This window comes from Poecilia latipinna, unplaced genomic scaffold, assembly GCF_001443285.1.
Source record: "Poecilia latipinna isolate Pla-1442-1.1 unplaced genomic scaffold, P_latipinna-1.0 Scaffold160, whole genome shotgun sequence".
In the NCBI taxonomy this organism is placed as follows: domain Eukaryota; kingdom Metazoa; phylum Chordata; class Actinopteri; order Cyprinodontiformes; family Poeciliidae; genus Poecilia; species Poecilia latipinna.
In genome coordinates, this window is record NW_015112776.1 from 325835 (window position 1) to 338298 (window position 12464).

Below are 12464 nucleotides of genomic sequence, written 5' to 3' on the forward strand. Positions count from 1 at the left end.
AAATTTTTGGAAAAATTTTTTTTTTTTTTTTTAAAAATCCAAAAAAAACCCAAAAAAAAAAAAAAAAAAAAAAAAAAAAAAAAAAAACATGGAAAGTTTTGATTTTCGAAAGTCAAAAATATGCTAGACAAAAAACTAAAAAAAAAAAAAACAACATATTTTCCCCCAGAAAGTTTCTAAGGTTAATCTCAAACTTTCTGAGTTTTTTTTTTTTTCCACAAATTTTTAATTTGCGACAACTCAAAACTGTTCTTGTTCTTTCTAGAAAATTTCTGAAATCGATCTCAAAATTTCCAAGTTTTTTTCTTGAAATTTCCAAATTCTGGAGCTCTAAAATTTTTATGCTTTTTTTCCCTCGAAAATTTGAGCTTAATCTCCAAATTTCTGATTTCGTTTTCTCACAGACTTTCAACTTTTTCGAACTCAGAATATTCCATGTTTTTTGATGGAAATGTACTCATTTCTGTCTACAGCAACTCTGAGAAATCCCGTGAGCTCAACCGATCATCGTTTCGTTTGCACCTTCAGCATCTCCTCAGGCTCCTCCCCCTCGCTGGTGTCCACGACGCGGGCCTTCCCGTGTCGGTCCGTGTCTCGGATCAGCGAAGCGATCTCGCGCACTTTCTGCTTCTCGAAGATGTTGGCCTGCGATCCGGTCCACGACAGGATTGTCTGCAGAGCCGCCACAGGAAGATTGCAGAAGCTTTTATGCAGAAGCCTCACATGTTCATGCATTTTTAGATTTGCATTTGCATTTACCCCTCCAAGCCCCATCAGGGTTCAAACATTACATTTGCACTCCTGCTGCAGGCCTCCTGTGCATGTTTCACATTCGGTTGGATTATCTCACCTCTCCGAGGTCAAGGATGAAGCAGTCGCCCTTGTTGAAGCTGCTCCAGGTCAGCTCCACCTCCTTGGCACGGATGTTGCGTTTCCCTTTGATCTGGTACAGCCTTTGCACCGTCCCGCTGCCCTGTGACCGCCTGAAGCCAGACTCCACACCTCCCTCCTGTGAAAAAAAAAAAAAAACCCGACACCTTCAGCTTTATGTTTTTAATGTTTGACTCGTTATGGGTTTATGTAATGCAAACTGATGGGAATTAAAGATTATGCCAATGTCCATTTTTGTCTACCAAGCCTAACTTAAACAATCATAAAAAAAAAAAAAAAAAAATTATCTGGAATCGTCCTTATCTCAGAAGAATCTAACCATAAAAAGATAAACTTTGCGACCAATTCAGAAGGTTTATAATCACTAGGAAGCCTAAGAGGAAAAGAGTCAGAGTCGTAGTAGGACAGTTGCAAGAAATTCTCAAGTTAGGTGAGAATATTTCATTTTGTTTCCTGCATGAGTTTGGCTCACCTTGTAGCTGACCCCTCTGGGGAAGAGCTCCATGAACTCCGGGCTCTCGAAGCCCTGGACCTGCCTGTGCTGGACGGGGTCACCGCCCAGGAAGTTGTCCAGCTGGGTGGCCAGCATGGCGCAGGCCACCTGCTCGTCCCGGGAGGACTTCTCTCCTGAAGGCAGGCGAGAAAACAGAACGCTGCTAATTCACATTTGAACGATGTCTAAAACATTCTGACTTGTCCACTTTTGTTTAAACCTGCAGTGTTTAAGCTCAGCTGTCTCCATATCTGTCTATCTCCATATCTTGACATGTGCATACGACCGCGTATCTGGAGAAGAAATGTCGAGTTCACGATAAGGTGTAAAGTTTCATTATATGTCTGATTTTTATCTCTAGAAGTGAAACAGCAAAACATAAAAATAAAAAAAATAAATAAAATTTAGTTTCTTAGCGCAGAATAATATGAGGCATCAGCAGTACCACAATTTGACTTTTCATTTTGTTTTTTACTTTGTTCAGATGGTCTAGAAAAAGATCTTAATGTCATCGTTGTGTTTTACTGGTGCTTAAAAATTATGCAAAATGGGAAAAACAGGAGAACATGTTAGCCAAATGAAGCACAACTGTCTTCTTCAAAATGTAAAATACGGTTCCTCCCTTTAATTTGCCATCGCTACAGTCTGAGTCATAATTACAAATTTAAAACAAGTAAAATCGTTGCAATGATGAGGCTGAAGCAAAAAGAAATCTACAAATTTGAACTGCAGCAAATCGTTTTGGGGTCATTTAGTCTGCATGGGAGAATAAAAAGATGTTGCTGTTGTCACCGAACGTTTCACAGAAATGACTGGAGAAACTTTTTCTGACCCGCCTCTGCAAATGCCAACGGGTGAAGTTTAGCGCCGTCTTATCTGGAACCATGTTCCTTCAGCTTTTCAGCAACAAATACTCAGCATAGGCTTAGTCTGAAACAAAGTACAGTGGAGGGTCTGTGGTGCTGTGGGCCCGTTTCTCCTCCAAAGTGACAGTCGCTCCAGCACTTCACGTCATTTAGTCACAAGCTAGAAAACTAAAAATGCAGGAACAAAGTAGATAACTAAGTTCATTGCTCTCTATATGCTTCAGCCTTGGGTTATGTTATGTTATGTCACTGTGAGTCATATATCAATTCAGAATAAGGGTTTATTGCAGCTTTTTTTTTTACAGTTTTACCATTTATTTACAAGTGTTAAAGTGGCAGTAATGGATGACTATGACTCCGTTATGTAAATGTGTTTAATGGAGTCGATAAAACTGCATTTTCTTCTCCAGTGTTGCGTTTTTGAATTCATTTTCTTGGTTAAATTTGCTTATTGTTGTCTTTTTAGTTTAAAATAAATCAAAGCTGTAGATTTGCTACTGTTCAATCAGATTTTCTATTAAAAATACAACTAAGCTTTATGTTGGCTTAAATCCCCAACATAAAGTAGGACAAAGTTGTGCTAACTGTGTCATTGCACATGACACAGTGCAGGCAGACTCTGACCTCAGTTTGAAGATCATCGCACTTGTTTATGCGGCCTGGTTTTATGAGGATGACATTCTTTTTTTATCTCTGTGAACTGAAGAAGCTTCAGCGTTAGAAGACGTTTATTTAGACGGAGTAAGTGAAGTGGCTGCTGGAAGTTGCACCAGATCTGAACAAGCGGGGGGTCGGCGGGGGGGAGCAAACAGAAACACATGCTCGAGCAAACGGAGCGCTCTCCAAGCCGTGACAGGCAGCTTAGTGTTACCTAAGCACCGGATACATGCTGGAAACAACGGCCACATTTGAGTACTGTAACGTTCCTCCTGCATTTTTCATGAGAGCCGCTCAAAAACCTTCCCTGGTCCCTCCCACGCCCCCAGGCCCACTGGACTCGTTTCCCATCCTTCTCTCCCTCTGAATGCTGCGGCGCGGGTCGGCACGGTGGCTCGTGTGTCATCACCGGCGCTGCCAGGGGTCATCGGTTATTCAGCCGCAGCACTTGGAGCAGGCTGAGGTGTGCAGTAAGCACCGCACAATGGTTAGCTCTTTTGTAGAACGGAGTAAAACAGAAACTGGAGAAGGAACCGCAACCAGGTGCAAATGTTCTGGCTCCGATGCAGCTCCTGCAAACCAGGTGAAAATCACTCAGTCTGACGGAGAACAAGAGCTGAAAGGACATTTGCATGAGGCGCATGGGTGTATGTTGATGAAAGTGGTGTTGGTCGTCATATTTGATTGTGTGTTCTTGTTAATAGATTGTTTTAGGATCCTGCTTCCGTTTCCAAACAAAAACACATTTAAAACCAAAATTATTCACATCCCTGGTAGATTTAAACTCAGGAAGTTCAGGAAGTTACGACTGACCTCGGAAAATCAATCAGTTAGGAGAACGTTAGTCTGTGACTAGTGGTGGAGACCTAATAAACCGGCACCTTCCAAGGGTTTAAAAACACGTGTTGTGCCCAGTTTGTGTGTCATTCACGTGGGACAAAAACTGCAAATCAAAACACCGGCAGCATAAAGGGTAGATGTGGTTCTGATCACAGCAGTGGTCAAAACCGGCGCCGGTTGCTTTCCTGTTTCTGAACTTTTTCAGAAAAGTTTTGGAAAGGCGGAGAGCAATTTATGTTTCACACTCTAAAGGCTTCGGGTCTAAAATGTGACAATAAACGCCTTTTAATATGTCCTACAACGACTTTTTCTATTTTGAGTTCTACTTTTTTAAAATTGCTTGAGAAAAATGAGGTTTGTGTGAGTCTGATGCTTCCCCTCTGAAGGTTCTTTTTTTGTTTTTCCTCAAACGTGACAAGGTGAAACTATCTCTTTAATACATAATGTAATTCAGACTGTTGTTGGTAAAATAGATAACGTCTTTGTCAGGTCAAGTGAGTGCAAAAATCAAAGTCCAAAACAATAATAATTCACATGAAAACGCCTGGATACAAACTGGCCTTTAAGAGATTCCTGAAACACCTGGACCTGGTTTAAAACTTTTGCACACTGCTGCATCTCTGCGTCGACTGTGACTGACTGACGCAGCAAAAGCCCGTCCAGCGTCTCACCGATCCACATGTGGAGGTCGGCTCCCTGCTCGCCCCGGTTCATCAGGACCAGGTAGGAGTCTCCGTTGTAAAAGGCGCCGACCTCGGAGGCATCCAGCGGCACCGCCTTCATCTTCTCCACCCTCCACACCCTGAGCCCGGGGCTCCGGACCTCTGGGCCGAACTGACCCGGCGCTGGCTTTAACGGGAACATTCTGCTCGGAGAGAAGAAACCAGAATGATGCAGGGAAAACGGAAACGCAAGGAGGCTTTCAAGTGAAGCGTCGAGTGATGCTCGCCTGATTGGTTCACCAGAAGGGGGAAGTTTTAAATACGCGGTTTGAGTCACTACTGCTGTTAGGAAAAATGTAGCTGCAGTTGAAAAAAGGAGGAAGTGAAAGAAGAAGCAAAACTATGACTTCCTAAACAGAAGGGGGAAAAATATATAAAAATAAAGCTCCACAGTGATCCAGAACCAGAATTATCTTGTCTTTTCCATGCAATTCTGTTGTAACAAAACAGAGGAGACAGGACGTAAACAAAAGATCCGGCTGGAGCAGGAACCACAGCTTCACTTTCTCAGGTGTGGCTCCAGGTTACAGACAGACGTGCCACTCGCTCTCCTTTTACGGCTGTTCAAAGTAAAAAATAATAAAATAAAAACAACAGCAACGCTTTGAGATGCTGAAAGCTAGAACTGGGGCAACTAACCACAAGCCTTTTCCTGTCTGCTGGTGGTTTGTCTTATTAGTAAAACTGAATCAGTCTTACCTTTAATATCTCATAAAAATGCCACGTTGAGCCGATGCACCTTTCAAATCTTTAATCGCCTTTCATAAGAACGAGGTCACACCTTTCCTGGTGCAGACAGTGACAAAAGGTTCTGCCTCTCTAACCTGGTTTCAACACCATCTCAACATTCAGCAACGCCGCAGGCTGACAGCAGAGATCTGCGGTAAAGAAACAGGCGCCAGCGTGCCGGATGTAAAGTTTAATGTAAAATGAATGTTAACGATTCATTTAGGATGTGGTGAAACTCAAGGAACGCCATCAGTTCAAAACCAACACAAACCTCAAAGTTCACTGAACAACGTTGGCGACAATTTTTGACTCCTTGAAAAGTCTACTAAAAAAAAAATCTCTTTTTTTCACATTTTGTCATATAAAAGCACAAACTTCAAGGTATTTCATTGTGTTTTCATGTGGCAGAACACAGTTTACTTCCTTGTGAGTTTACTTCCTCATCACAAGGTAGTGTTGTGTTGTGTGGTTTTCTTTTCTTTTTTATTTTTTATTTACCTCAAACTAATTCTAGCTAAAACCAGCCCAGCAAACAGAAGAAGCTCTGGTTAGAAGTTAGCTTAAAACACGTGGAGGAAAACTAGCACAGCGTCTGAAACATGGCGATGGCAGCATCATGCTGCGGGGGATATTACTCCCTACCAGCAGCTGATAAAGTGAAGATTTATGGAGCGCAAAGATTTGAGACGTGGGCGAGGTTCACCTTCCACCAAGGTGGTTTGACAAAGTGCTAGCGCAGACTTTTCATATGTTTATTTCTAAAACATAAAAATTTGACACCAACATTTTCCTTTCGCTTCACTATCAATCAATCAATCAATCAACATTTTATTTGTATAGCACATTTTAGCAGCAAGGTATTTCAAGGTGCTTTACAAAATTAAAAAACAAAATAAAAACAGCATGTGACATTGAATAAACAGTAAGAAAGAGAAAGAGAGTTTGGAAAAAGAAAAAAAGAGAAAAAGATTTTTTTTTTAAAAAGATAAAAATATACTTTTGTTACGGAATTTGAGCGCCTGTCGTCGCCAGACTCCGCTGTCCGTTTAACACGGGTATCATCCAGGCCCCGTCGCCTGACAGGACAAGGTCTCCAACCTTGCAGCGCCAGGCTCCGTCCACCTATCACGCGAATTTTTGCGCTAGGACTTCGCCGTCCTACACGGATTTTTGTGCACTATTTTTACCTGCTAGAGTCTAGAATTTACAGGGTTTTCACTAATGTGACTCTCACATAAGACCTTAATGAAATGAAAGGATGTTTGTGGCAACATGGGAAGATGTGGATGAGATTTCTTTTCCCATCATGAGCATCAATTCTTGGATAAATTGTTAACACACGAGGGCTCAACTGTGTTTCTCTTAACTTCATCCTACGACGCTCCCAAGAGGATGGACATAAACGTACCGAGATGTTTATGTTCACGTTATGGATGATAAGATAATAGATTATCCTCACGTCCTTCTACACATCCCTCTCTATCTACCAGATGGATAACATGTGTAGATAAGGAGTTGTTGAAAACAAAACAAAGCTGATTTGCTAGCAGAAATCCGCCCTGCATGATTATGTTCGAACTGCTGAAAACAAAGAGTCCAGGGACTCAACTACTGATTTAGGTTAAGAAAATATATTTTTAACAGAACTGCTCATGCCACGACTCATCAAGAGGATTGACTTTGACTCTTGAACCATTTCTGTGCTGATTTTCTGAATCAACACAGAAAACTGTTTTTTTTTTTTCTGCCAGAATCCACTTGATTTTCAAGTAAAATCTTTGTATTTTACGACGCTGCGCACTGTCGCAATTCTTCAAGGGAATATTTGAAAGAGGACGAGAAACAGACCCACAGCATCACAGATCCTCTACCCTGCAACACAACGGTCAAGAGGTCCTTTTACACGTATCTGGCTTAACAAAGGTTTCTCACCTGAAATGTTTGTTGCTGAAAAAAAAGATGAGTTCCAGTTAAAGTCTCAGTAGTATTTACCAAATTCTGCATTTGTGATGGTAGGACAGAAAAAACCTGTGGAGACCTGGTGGACCCAACATGCTGCTCTTTGAGTACAAATAGACCCAAAAGTGACAAACTAATAAACATATAAATATAAGCAGGTATTAAAATGATTTGTGTTGTAATTATGCAGCCTAAATGCTGCAAAGCGAAAGGTCATAGCTGGATTTTGATCTTTTTTGTCTCCACCGTTATCCGTAGTTTGTGTGATACCAAGATGAACTTTGCTCTCGTTCGTCATCGCTCCAGTTAATTGTAACGTTTTAATCATTGCCCCGATTGTAGATATGGGAAAGTTTCGCTTTGCAGTCATTTCCCAGCATTCTCGCGTTTTAACATTTTGAAGATTAATTAAAAGAAACACTCCTCAGTATCGCATCACATTTTCACCCCTTTAAAAACAGAAGGCTGTGAATTTGTAATTAAAGCCTCAGAAGGTGAAGCACGCATTTAAAAACAAAACCATTTATTTTCCCAAGAGTTTTTAAGGTGCTAATGAATGATTTCGTGGAAAAATAATCTTAACGCTCATTGTTTTTTCTGTCATGCTCAAGATGACGTTTGGATTTTTCTCAACTTTATTCTGCACATTTCGTTTGCATGTATATGAATATGAATATGGGGTGCCGTTATAATTTTTTGCAGATTTTTCCAAAATCTCATGAACGGAGCTCCTCTGTAGATTCATCGATACATTCAGACAGTTTTACTCAGCTGGGTTTAAAAATAAACAAGCCGTCGCAACAATATCCATCACTATAAACGTCAAGACTTTATGGCTCATTTTCTGCCACCAAAAAACAGGCGCCGAGCGTCCACCATAAAAAAAAGAGAGATAACGAACAGAAAACAAATACTTAATTTGATATTAATGTTCAGAGTCGTGCCAAAGCAATATTTTAAGACACCTCGTTAGATGGAAACCGAAATTACTGCGAACTGGTTATCAGATTTTGTGGTCTGGCAAACAGGATGCCAGTGCAGCTCCTCCTTCCTCCCCACCGACCGAAACAGCCAAAGCCGGAGAGGAAGACGGAGAGCAGTGAAGTGAATCTATGACGGCTTAAAGTAAAAGGGGAGCATGGAAACAGAGAGGAGCCAAAGCAGCAGCACGTACAAAGGCCCCGGGGTTAAGGTTACCGCGCTGGAAGAGCGGTTCTGAGTAAAGGAAGAAGGCCCCACTCCACTTAACTGTATGATCTCCTCCGGTGCCTCCGGCATGCTGTCTGCCTCCGGCTCCATTCTCCGTGCCCGCTGGACTGTGTGTGTTTGTTGTGTGTGCGAAGCTGTGAGGTATCGAGCGGCCTGCCGAGGAGGAGTGTTTGAGCTCACCTGGCCCGGTTAGCTTATATGTGGCAGGAAACTGGAGCCGCCGTGATGAAAGCCTACCTGCGGCCCGTGGATAGGGCGGAGAGAGAGGAAGAGGGGGAGCAGCATCGGATTCCTGGATCCTGGCTAAAGCAAAGCGCCAAGGCTGATAATAATTACTGAAAGAGCAAGCTCGTCTGTCTTGTTTTTTTTTTTTTTTTTTCCCATCCTTTTCCTTCACTATGGAAGCCCATTTCCGCCACTCTGTTAAAAAAATAAAAAATAATTATCTCATAATAATGAGATACTATCTCATTATAATGAGATAGTATCTCATTATTACGAGATAGTATCTCATTATTATGAGATAATTATTTTTTATTTTCTAAAAAGAGTGGCGGAAATGGGCTTCCATACATACTTCACCACTCCTCAGCCGTAGGGAGTTACAGGCCTTTCTAGGGATAACCTAGAGCTGGTTCCCATGCTGGTAGAACAAGAGTCACTGGAACAACCCAATAAAATCTCAAAGCTGTAGAGCTGGAGGAGTCTGTAGGAATCTGCTGCTAAATATAAGCACTTGGTTTTAAATGAGAGCAGAAAGCTTAACTTATCTGCTGTTCACACAGAGAAACCCTGCTTCATTTCTGGAGCACCCATAAACTGAGAGGGTTTTGAGTGCAAAGCACAGTAGCACGTCCTGGACGACACCAGCAGGTGTTTGCGCGCCCTGCTAATCCGTCTCATTTGCTTTTTCTGCTCCCCTTTAAATCTCTGTCTGGGCATATAAGTTCGACAGAGACGCTGGAGTAGTGGATGGATGGAAGAGATGGTTTGAACCTCCTCCTTCCTCTCTCTGCTCTTTGGTTCTGCTCTGCAACCATGAAGTCTGGAGCTGCATTTCAGGTATTACTTCAGCTTTTCAGATGTTAATCGGCTCCTCCCAGTTGTAAAAACAAAATCTTGTTGCTACAGTTACACAATGACTCGTTGCTTGGTTTCAGCTTGGCTTTCCAAGACAGACCTGGATAAACTGGATTTGGCTAAAGTTTTTCATGTTGCTTAAATCTTTCCACATTGTGTCACGTCACAACCACAAACATCAATGTGTTTTTATTGTTTAATATGTTTGACGATTGATATAGCACTAAAATCCAGTCTAACTAATTGACGAACCGAGTCACGGACAGACTCCCAGTGATTTCTTTTTGGTATAACCCAGCTGTTGTGTGAAGGCCTCAGAGGTTTTTTTTTGGGCAACATCAGCGATCAAACATCATCATGAAGACGGGGGTACACGGCGGACAGGAGGGCCTAAATCCTATCAAGAATTTGTGGCGACAATTCAAAACCGACATTCTGATACTTTTAATCAAATCTGAGTGTTTAAAACTCTTTTTCCAGAAAACGAGTGACAATTTCAGATGGCAGAGACGTGTCCAAAAAAGACATGCAGGTGTGACTACAGGTGGCTCTACAAAATGTTGACTCGGGCGAATATTTACCAAAGGCAGTTGGATTTATTTTAGGAGCTCAGATTTCTATTTGAACTGCTTTGTGTTGGTTTAATCACCTAAATCTGTAATAAAACCACCTGAAGCTTCGAGTTGTAACGGGACGAGATGTTGAAAAGTTAAGCAGTGGCGACACATTTGCAATGCGCTTGTAAGCAAAATTCAGGCAAACATCCTCCACTTGACATCCTTTTCACTTCATTGTGATCTAAAGGTAATCTAATCCTTAATCCAATTTATGCCTGTAACTCAATCAATCGGCTCACACGGCGGGGAACAATGGTGCGAGTTTTGACAAGGGCGAACAAAAGAAACAAAAGGTTTAGGTAATGAAAAAAACGACGTGGCCTCTTGAACTCGTCTGATGGAGCGCTAAGTGGTGTCTGGTTAGACGGAGGACGGAGGAACCGCTCAGGTGAAGACCCGACGGAGCAGGCAAGGCTGCTGGGGTCATCGACCCAATCAGTCATTCATGCCCTGCTGAGCAAGCAGCAATAGGAGAGCAGACAATGTTGAGAGTGGAGAAGAGCTCTGAGTGAGAACTGAGATGAAAAACACACCGGGTTTGATTAAGACTTAAATCTACAGCACACATATAGAAGTTTGGTGAAATTTGAGCCCACAAATGTATAAGGGATAACCAAACTTCCTGCTACAGCCTGATTGAATATGTGGGCTAGCTTTAAGGAAGTCGTAAAACAGTTTTGCATTTGACGACACAAAGGAAATGACACCAGGAAAAGTTGGCACATAAACCAGGGTTTTTCCCCAGCTGATAACAGGAGCGCAGCAGGAAACAAGAGCAGATCCAGGCCCAGGCGAAACCGAAGCCTCGTTGTCCTGCTCTGAGATTCTTTTGCTGCTTTCGGGAGGAATGTGATGATGAGCGAACAGAGAAGAAAGAGGGGCAAGAGCTAGGAAACGTGAGAAAAGAGAACAAAACGAAGCCGGGAAATCGCATAAGGAAAAGGATAAAAACCTGCCAGACTCACCTTGGAGAGGGAAGACGGAGCTGGGACCAAACACGACCGAGCAGAGAACAGGGAGGGAAACGCAGCAATGCGAGGAGAAACACGTCCTTAAACACACAAACTCTAACACACACACACACACACATTCACCAAATATTTCCTGACTCAGTCTGTGGTGGTCTAAGGCCCGGCCCTCTGAGGCAACCCGAAGCTGCAAGAAACAGCGGAAACCTGATTGAATCAGAGCCAACCCTGAGAGAAGGGCTCTCATGCAATTTAAACAGTCGTTTGTTTCAGAAAAATCACCATCCAGTGAAACCAAAAGAGCAGCTGCAACAATGTTCACGTTTTAATAAAAAAAAAAAGAAAAGTGCTTTGTGGAACTTTTTTTTTTGGAAGAAAACCTGAAGAATCTGCATTTTTCTTCTTGCACTAGAAAGTTGCGCATGAAATTGTGTAATTCGGTGTCTCTCTGCCGTTTCCCCATGGGAACAAGTCCAAACAAACATTAGTCATGAGTCGCATCAGCCGGGCCTTGACACATACTGAGGACACACCCAGCACCGCAGCCTGCAGAGATTCACGCAGGGTTTTACGACGTTCCCTCCTGCGCGGCTTCACCTGTGGGCTCACACGAAAAGCTGTGATTCAGCCATTTCCACTGGGAAAAACTGAGAAACATAACCAGGAGCGGCCTCTTATCTGGTTTTACTCTTAGTGTTGATTTTAACCCCTTTTGACTTTGTTGCTAAAACACCAGAATCTGATACTGTTTGAGCAACTAACTTAAGCTTCAGTCCATTTTGAAGCTAAGTCACAGATTGGTGATGACATCCTTTTCACTCCACTGTGATCTAAAGGTAATCTAATCCTTAATCCAATTTATGCCTGTGACTCAATCAATCGGCTCACACGGCGGGGAACAATGGTGCGAGTTTTGACAACGGCGAACAAAAGAAACAAAAGGTTTAGGTGATGGCGCTTCTGATTCTTTTTTTGTTGTCTAGTCAAATTTTGTTTAATAAAAAGTTGACGTCGTGGTAGTGACCTGAAACCATTACCTTTTTGTTCGTTTGTTCGCTTATATTAATGTTAGAGAAACTGACATCTTATTAAAATGTCAATATTGTTTTTGGAGTATTTATTGGTTTGTTTTGTGTTTTATTTTTTATTATACACAGCAGAACTAAAACCAGATAATTATACGCACTGTGTAAAAAGACAGACTCTTTCTGATGACCATTAAAACAACAACAAAAAAAACAGTTTCCTAAACATTTGTATCTGCTAAATGTCAAACTAGAGGATTTCTTCTTTCCATTAAATGTAAAACAATCATTACAAATTCAGCTTCATCAACTCCAAAGAAACAAGGTCTTTGTCTCTGAGTGCATCAGCAAACTGTAATTTTTCTTTTCATGTTTCTTTCTGAGTAATGGCTTCTTCCTCTCTGAGTG

At 41.9% G+C, this 12464-nt stretch overlaps 1 protein-coding gene and 1 long non-coding RNA gene across 3 annotated transcripts in view; one reads left to right on the plus strand and one right to left on the minus strand.

Annotated features, from left to right (window-relative positions):
* The window catches only part of capgb (capping protein (actin filament), gelsolin-like b), a 16555-nt gene extending 5377 nt beyond the window's left edge, over positions 1–11178 (minus strand). Inside the window, exons 1-5 of one of the 2 annotated variants that reach the window (XM_015029698.1) lie at positions 11029–11178; positions 4419–4612; positions 1364–1518; positions 851–1009; positions 523–672 (exon numbers count right to left, since the gene is read on the minus strand). In XM_015029698.1, coding sequence (XP_014885184.1) covers positions 523–672; positions 851–1009; positions 1364–1518; positions 4419–4612; positions 11029–11153 — 783 coding nt within the window. In that variant the 5' untranslated portion in view covers positions 11154–11178. Of the gene's footprint in view, positions 1–522; positions 673–850; positions 1010–1363; positions 1519–4418; positions 4613–8406; positions 8709–11028 lie in introns of those variants that run through there. The other variant, XM_015029699.1, reaches the window with a different exon arrangement.
* A 104-nt stretch (positions 11179–11282) lies between these two features.
* Positions 11283–12272, plus strand: LOC106945779 (uncharacterized). The gene is made up of 2 exons (XR_001424635.1): positions 11283–11831; positions 11980–12272. It is a non-coding gene; the product is annotated as an uncharacterized LOC106945779 (long non-coding RNA).
* The last annotated feature ends 192 nt before the right edge of the window (positions 12273–12464 follow it).